The sequence below is a fragment of the Panicum virgatum genome, chromosome 9N (genome assembly GCF_016808335.1).
Source record: "Panicum virgatum strain AP13 chromosome 9N, P.virgatum_v5, whole genome shotgun sequence".
Lineage (NCBI taxonomy): Eukaryota > Viridiplantae > Streptophyta > Magnoliopsida > Poales > Poaceae > Panicum > Panicum virgatum.
Window position 1 is genome coordinate 71,688,413 of NC_053153.1, and position 8,679 is coordinate 71,697,091.

The 8,679-nt window shown below is 49.0% G+C and overlaps 1 protein-coding gene across 1 annotated transcript; it reads left to right on the forward strand.

Annotated features, from left to right (window-relative positions):
* Positions 1–5,988: 5,988 nt before the first annotated feature.
* On the forward strand, positions 5,989–8,220 carry LOC120687832 (LOB domain-containing protein 18-like). The gene is made up of 2 exons (XM_039969872.1): positions 5,989–6,643; positions 7,468–8,220. Exons 1-2 carry the CDS (start codon positions 6,278–6,280, stop codon positions 7,879–7,881), a joined length of 780 nt encoding a protein of 259 aa, XP_039825806.1. The 5' UTR covers positions 5,989–6,277; the 3' UTR covers positions 7,882–8,220.
* The last annotated feature ends 459 nt before the right edge of the window (positions 8,221–8,679 follow it).

The following is an 8,679-nucleotide window of genomic DNA, read 5'->3' on the forward strand; positions in this document are numbered from 1 at the left end:
TATAGAAATGAGAAACAATGATGTAATCCCATCAAAATCATGGGACACATGGTTATGCAACTACTCCTAATTAATCTTACCTATGCGATGATTAGTTGCTCACATTTGCATTGAACAAAGAGCATTGGAAGTTGAAAATATTTCTTCTGCGGAGGGGGGTTTTGGGGGGGGGGGGGATTCTGCTATTTATTATAGCTAGACAGTTTTAATTTTGGAATAAATAGTGGTAGAGTTAGACTTGCAGTACTGTTCACATTCATGTACTATAGATAGGCCATGTTTTGATATATAGGAATAATGGTTATCCCTCACCTTTTACCTCTAAATTATCCCTCATGTATCCAAACAGCTAAGATAATTTTGGGCTAAAAACAATTATCCCATCCCAAATTCTTAGTCCCTCCAAGAGGTGTTAATAGGGCTAACTTTTTATGAGCCCCACGAGAAAGGGTGAGTTCCTAGGAGAGAGAGAGAGGGTGGAGGTTAGTGCATATATTAGGGTGTATGCATATTAGTCCAAAATTATCCCATGTATCCAAACAGCCCATCTTAAACTAAACATTAGTCTACTTATTGAAGGCTAAACATTAGCATTCAAAATTATCATTGAGCTAATGTTCCAAAAAAAAACCCTAGTACCAAAACTCGGGTGTGGTGGCTCCCCTCCCAGTCGCAGTTAGGAATTTTATGGACTTGCGACTTGCCTCCACTACGGCCGTGATCCCTAGGTGCCTAGGTACCTGCCCATGTCACGCCATCAAGTTGACGTGTCAGCTCTACACTTTCCGTGTGTTGTGGCTTGGGTAACTCCGTGCAAGCAAATGGGAATAAGTAATGGGGAGACTTGTGAATTGTGATCGAGCAATCCGCTGTGCAAAGGTCGTAGTACTGCTTAAGGAGTGGATTTGTTAGCAGTAATCTGACACTTAGCATGCACGGCAGTCTTTTTTGTGGTGAAATTTTACCCTGGTCGCCACACACATGTTTTGGCAGGTACCTGACATCACATGGATTGTCGAGGCCGCCCTGCAAGCGAACGAGAGCAACGTTACAAGGCAGCTCCCCGAGCATCCTCGCCCCCTGTTTTCCTCGAGGCTGCCTGCCGCGTCGTCGCCGCGCGCCCTGCAGGGCAGTTTTCCCATGATCCACGACCAAAAAGTCCAGTAACCGCGCAGCTTCTGGCCAGACCGATCGGCCCACTACTAGAGAAATGGTCATTCGTCCGCAGCTGTAAGTACCGGTTGTATTTCACCCGATACTAACATACATATTAGTACCGATCCTATAGCACAGTATCTACAGAGATCATTTAGTACCGGCTCGTAGTATTAAAGAGCACCACCAACACTGGAAGGTAACCATTTAGTGCCGGCTAGTGGCTCCAGCCGGTACTAAATAACACATAAAATATTTAATACCGGGTAGAGACTCCACCCGGTATAAAAAAATATCCTATTAGTACCGGGTGGAACCTCCACCCGGTACTAAATGACCACGCAAAAAAACTCGGTGACCGACAGAGGTGTTTATTACTCTTCATCGATCCCTTCTCCTTTTCCTATCCTCTTCTCTTTTTCCTTCTTCCACTCTCCTCTCTTGAGCAGATGGGTGGGTGGCGCCGGGAGCCAGGTGATCCACGCCGTCTGGTGATTCGTCCTCGCCGAGTGGGAGCCGCGTCGGGAGCCAGGCGGGGATCCACGCCGCCCGCGATTCTTCCTCGACAAGGGGGCGCCGCGCCGGGATCCAGGACGGATCACGCCGCCCGCACTGCGATTCATCCTCGTCGAGGGGGAGCCACGCCGGGGATCCAGGAGGGGATCACGCTGCCCGCCGATTCATCCTCAACGAGGGGAGCGCTCCGGAGCGGGGTCGACTGCGATTCATCCTCGGCGACTGGAGGCGCTGCGAAGGGAGGCACGACCAGGGTTAACCAAACCGACCGGTCCGGTCAAACCGCCGCCCTCCGGTAGCGGTTTACTGGACCGATTTGACCGGTAACCGGTGGAAACCGGTTGAATTCAAATCCAAATTCAAAAGCTCCCGTGCAACCGGTTCCGACCAGTTTACCGGCCGGTTTTACCGGTTTACCGGCCGGTTTTACCGGTTAACTGGTTGGTTTGACCGGTTTGAATTCAAATCCAGATTCAAAAGCTCCCGTGCAACCGGTTTACCGGCCGGTTTGACTGGTTTACCGGCCGGTTTGACCGGTGGGGCTTAATGGGCCGGCCCATTTTTTCTTTTTCTTTTTTTGATTTAACTTTAAATCCCCGCAAACTATACTAAATGAACGAATTTTTAAGAAAATTTGATACCATTAGATTCATCGCACCTTGTAGTATTTTTAGGAATTTTTTGAGAATTTTTTATTTTTTGAATTTAAATTTAAATTTTGAATTTTGGCCGGTTGAGTACCGGCCGAAACCGGAACCGATCCGGACCAGTTTGACCGGTAACCGGTCAAACTGGACCGGTTCCCACCGCTTTGGTGAACCTTAGGCACGACTCCCACACGGGGCCTGCACTCCAGTGGTGCACTAAAGGTGCTGCATCCTCGGCAAGGTGAGCTCCTTCCCTCGTGCGCTCGTCTTTGGGAAGAGATGGAAGCGACATCCACGGCCTGTGCTCTGCTTTTCATTCAGCACATCACACCGTGCCACCATAGATATTGCTTACTAGTTTTGATGCCCAATATGGCCACTACGCACTGTTTTTTTGCAGCATCTGCACGCATAAAACCAGAGCACTAGTGTAGTTATTGGCCACAATCTTTTTTGTAACCCAGTAATAGCAAAAGTTTCATTGTTGCCGGCGGCGGCGGAGCGCGCGGGCTGGGCCAGGCTGCGGCGGCGGAGGAGCGCGCGGGCTGGGCCAGGCTACGGCGGCGGCGGAGCGCGCGAGCTCGGTCAGCCACGAGACGACCGGCTTGTATATGTAGTTAATTTTTTTTCATTTTCGGATATATAGTTGATTGTTGAATCTTTTCATGTTGAATCTCTCTTGTTGTATAATTTTTTTTTGTAATCTTGAGTCTCCTGTTGTAATCTAAATAAAGTTTCTCCGGCTCCTCACCTCTTTTCTTACTTCTCTCAGATTTCTTCTCACCGTCATCTACATATCATTTTCTCTGTTCTTAATTCCTGAAGAGCAGAGGAGAAAGATGATGAAGCAGACGGTGGTAGAAAAAAAGACGAGAGGAGAGAGAAGGATGAGAAGCGGGAGAACAAATCTATTTTTTTTCGCGCCAAAATTTCTTTAGTGCCAGTTGGTAGTGGTGACCGGTACTAAATGTGCTATTTAGTACCGGTCATCCCGACCGGTACTAAATACAAATGCTTTTAGTACCGATTAGGTGGTACCGGGCGGGTAACCGGTACTAACCGGGGTTCCGCCCGGTACTAATGTCTATTTTTCTTGCAGTGGCCGGCGATGATTTCACCTTTCACCAGCTTTGCTTGAGAGATCATCGGCGATCAGCGTTCGTTCGTGGCGGTCATGTCGGTGACCTAGCTTGCTTCCACGCGTCTGTGCGGGGAGCTCGACCAGCAGCCGCCCCGCGCCGTACGCGAAGGGGAGGCCGTCGACGCGGTTCCTTCCTCCGCACAGTAGCTGGTGGAGCTTGCAAAAAAAAAACGTACGTGGCGTTCTTTGGGGCGCGCAAAGCTGCCGTGCTTTCCAAGGTGGAAGAAGAAGAAGAGAGCCAGCAGGTCGACGCATGGGGCCTCTCTCTTGCGTGCCCTCTCAATTAATTCCTCCGCATGAGGGGTGAGGGCGGTGGTCATCGTTTAGGTTAAAGGTAAAGCCTTCTTTTTTTTTTCGATCGGAATCCATGGCTTTGCAGCGAGAAAGGATGAAACGGGCCATCGAGCGAGACGAAGCGCGTGGCTGCCACATTGTTGTTGTTTGTATGAAACTAGGCGTATGACCCGCGCATTTGTGCGGCTAGCATTGGAAATTCAAAAATTTGTATGTCATTGTATTCTTACTATTTTTAAAGATTATACTATTTGTTACCATACATCACCCTATTCATTATCGTAAATTATTTTTTATTATTGGTTAAAACAATTCAAATATGATCTACCTATAATAATAATTTGATTTATTGAGCTTTAATAATATTATGCATATAATTATTCTTATTTTCTTTTTATTTTGGCTAATTGTTGTTAGCTTTAGTTTTTATTAATAATATGCCTGTAATTGATACATAGCTAAATGATATTTTATATTTAATTTTTTATAATGGCATTGGTGGGTAATTTTTAATTAGACACAGGGGTATTTTAGGCTAATTTTTATTGTAATTAATTTTTCATAATGACATTGGTGGGTAATTTTTAATTAGACACAGGTGTATTTTAGGCTAATTTTTATTGTAATGGCAGCGGTGGGTAATTTTTATTTTTTTATTTTTCTCCAATTAACGTGGGAATTTCTAGACCTTGAGAGCGAACATGGAGGTTTCGTTTGTTGGCCAAATAATAAGATAATAGATGGTATTATTAGAGCAACTCCAAGAGACTCTCTATATCCATCCTAATTATTAGAAATAGAGATTTTGATAAGAAAATACCATCCAAAAGCTTCTCTAAGTGGTTATCCAAATATATATAGCCATCATCTATTTCGGATTTCTCGCTAGCCAAAGATAGATAGCAAAAATAACTCTCTAGAGTGTAAACAAAATATAGAAAAGCTAATGGAGAGTAAACATATATAGTAAACGATTTTTATGAAGAGGATTCTCCAAATGATGATTTAGAGAATGAAATTTAGAAAGATTCTTGGAGATGCTCTTAGGAGGGCCAAAAAAAAAGTTATGTACGTTCATTTCGTATGTAGAGAAGAGAAGATAGCTGTACGGCACACCGGCTGATGCCTACACTTACCTTAATACAGAATCTGCGAAAATATCTTGCACATTATCATTGCCAAATATCGAGATAGCGGTGCCTGTATGTTAAATGATCCAGTCTAACCTCCCATCAGTATCGCATACGGATCAGTAATTATTTGCCGTGATCCAACTGTATATCCCCCTCCGAAAAAAAAAGATAACAAAAAGGAAGACTAATTAAGAAGAAGAAGAAGAAGAAGATGTAAAGAAAGAAAGAAAGAAATCTTTGTGACAGTTCAGTCGGACGTGGCGGGCGAACACGTCGCCACCACTAGCTAGGCAGAGCCTCCGTATGCAGCAGCAGCGTCGAGCGATCAGATCACCCTACGTGGGCTGGAACGAGCGCACAGTGCCCCGCTGCGTGCGTGCCGGCCGGCGGGCAAAGCCTTTGACCGAAACGTCAAGCCCCCGGGCAGCCGGCCCTGGCTGTAGCCTCTACTGCTTGCCTGCAGCTTATTGCTACCAGTAGTAGGCCGGATGGCAAGTGAAATCACCGGCGAGCTCGGCCGCAAAACAAAGGCGCACGCGCACACATATGGCGTGTGGACTGGAAGCAGGATATCATGTTCGGATCACGTGGGGGACTAGAGCTGCTGCTGCCTGCTGTGTGCTGTTGCAGCGGAATGTGGGTGAGGGAGACCCCTCGGCTGGCAGGAGCTCGCCGTGTGCCCCGCCACTGCCAGCGGGCCCATGCTCCAGTGAATGTTTTTCTAGAGAGAGGGATGGAGACATCGTCGATGCAAATAGGGAGAGGGAGAGGGAGGGAGAGAGAGATGGAGGTCTCTCGCGTGGCGCATACATGTTTGCTTCACTCAATCTTCTAGCCCTCGAGAGAGCGAAAGGTGCAGAAAGGGAAGTGTGTTGGGAGGGAAAGGGGAGGTACCAGCACCAGTAGCAGCCGCTGCTGCTAGGCCTCCTCCATGCCGTGTCCTTAAAGTCTCATCAACCAATACCACGGAAACAAAGCGGCACATACACGAGCTCGTAAAGCCACTTCGAGAAGAATATATGCTTCTATGGAAGAAGGGATTAATCAGCAGAAATAAAAACGGAATGGAACGGAAAGGAAATGGAGTTGGAACCCCTATGACCTTCCACCAATAGGACAAACACCAGAAGGGAAGGGAGAGAGGAGGGAGAGACCGAGAGAGAGTTTTTCCACGTTTACACATATGCCCTCGCTAGGCTTCTATATTGCCAAGCCCTCCCCTATTCTTCCTCCCCTCTCTGGCTCTCTTTCTCTCTCTGCCTTGCCTGCCCTCGCCATTGTTTTATCCCTATAACTAGTAAGCCCGACCCGACCCCCGGCCAGTGGAGCAGGCAGGCGGGCGGCGCGGGGAGATAGATAAAAGGTCCTCGAGGGCAGGGCACCTGAGGGCAATGAGCGCGGGAGGCGGCACCAGCACGCTTGGCGGCGGCGGCGGCGGCGGCGGCGGCGGGGGGCCGAGCGGCAGCGGCAGCGGGGGAAGCGGCGGCGGCGGCGGGCCCTGCGGCGCGTGCAAGTTCCTCCGGCGCAAGTGCGTGAGCGGCTGCATCTTCGCGCCCTACTTCGACTCGGAGCAGGGCGCGGCGCACTTCGCGGCGGTGCACAAGGTGTTCGGCGCCAGCAACGTCTCCAAGCTGCTGCTCCAGATCCCGGCGCACAAGCGCCTCGACGCCGTCGTCACCATCTGCTACGAGGCCCAGGCGCGCCTCCGCGACCCCGTCTACGGCTGCGTCGCCCACATCTTCGCGCTCCAGCAGCAGGTAGGATGTGATGCCGCTAGCTACCTAGCTGCTGCTTCTGATTGGATCTTTCGATCGCTCGCTCGCTCGCCAGTTTGGAAACGAACCTTGCATGCATGATCGATCGATCACGGATGCCTAGTAGACAGATTTCCTTGGTATCATTTGCGTGTGGATCTGGGTGTTTTTTTTTTCTGAATTCGCCCGGCCCGGAGATAATTATTAAGATTCTGGAGCAGCCGGGCGTGTTTCTTTCTCGAGGAAGGCAAGTCCCCTTTCATGAGGAAATCAACACTGCCAAGCCAAGCAACGGCAGTGCAAAAAGAGGCACGCCAAGCGCTAATCCGGGAGGCCTGCCTGCACCCGGCGGTGAATGATATGCACGTCTCATCCGTCGCATCTATCCGGGCCGTCCGATCCCACCACCCGTCAAAGCTAGCCACGTAGTGTGTATACACCGCATGCGTATGCCGCATGTGTTTGTGTGTACCTGTGTATCTTGGGCTTGGCACGAACCAACAAGCAAGTACACTGCTACTAGTACATACTACTACTGGTACCAGCTTGCATTGGGTTAGTTCTCGATCTGACCCCTGAGGCCCTGAAAAGAATAGCTCCAGCGCCGATCTCCAGTCCTCCTAGAAGATCCAAAACCTGCATTCTTTTTGCCAATCTTGCCATCTTTTGACACCTTTCAGTTCATTGCGTTTCTGCATTGTTTGCGTGACGCGTCCTTTTGCAATTTTTATATATGTATGTATCTGTACATGATTGTGTGGTTTGAAGTTTGCACGTAACAATTTACTGTTGGTGCATGAATGTCACGTCCGGTGATCATTCCCCAGGTGGTGAATCTCCAGGCCGAGCTGACCTACCTGCAAGCCCACCTCGCCACGCTGGAGCTGCCGTCCCCGCCGCCGCTGCCGGCCCCGCCGCAGATGCCGATGCCGGGGCCCTTTTCCATCGCGGACCTGCCGTCGTCGACCAGCGTCCCCACCACCGTCGACCTGTCCGCGCTCTTCGACCCACCGCCGCATGCGCAGCCGCCGCAGTGGGCGGTCCAGCAGCAGCAGCACCACCACCAGCTTCGGCAACCGACGCCGTATGGCGCGCCCGTCAGGGGCGGCTCCGGCATGGCAGAGACCTCGGGCGCCGGCAGCGGTGACCTGCAGGCGCTGGCGAGGGAGCTCGTGGACCGCCACCGGTCCGGCGGCGTGAAGCTCGAGCATCCGCCGCCGCCGCCGCCACACTCAAGATGAGCTGGATGGAGGGAGCAATCAAATGTTGCGGAGAACAAGTTGATGATGAGTGGCATGGAGAGAGTTGGCGCGCGGCAATAACGAGGGAGATTGGGGTCGGTGACGGGCGATGGCGAGCAGGGAGTAGGTAAGCAGCATTGGCCGGTTTTCGCGTATCCATCTTGTTGTTAACCAGCTGGGGTGCAATGGCGTGCCCACTTGCTTGATATATGCTCCGGTTTGGATTGTCTCCAAGACAAACAAGAGTGCTGGGGATCGATCGAGAGTAGTGCTAGAATTGACATGTAGTAGGAACAGTATTACCTTTGTTACCGTTCCATATTAATTGCAAGATTTTATGAAAACCCCATGGTTCTATATATGCTGCTTTCAGAAGCTACTAATAATCTTGCTTTCCTAGTCTAAATAATGCATCGAAACTGCAGTAGTAGCATTATATATTTTTTTGAAAGTATAGTAGCATTATATATTTTTTTAACGTAACGGCAGTAGCATTATATTTAACAAGCAGTGATTATTGTACATTATGATAAATGAAACTAATTTGTATATGCTAAAAATAGAATGTGCTAATAAGAAATATCTTCTAAGGGTAGGTCAGATTTCTGAATCAGCGTCTCAAATAATGTACACATAAATATATATCAAAGTCAATCAATTCAACTGTACAGATCGAGTAAGATAACCTATAAATTCAAATAGCAGAATTAATTGAATATTTTGGCAGATGGTTGCCGGTCATGTTAGTTTGCTATATGGGTGCAACACTACAGTACAGTGTATGAAAGGGTCATTTAA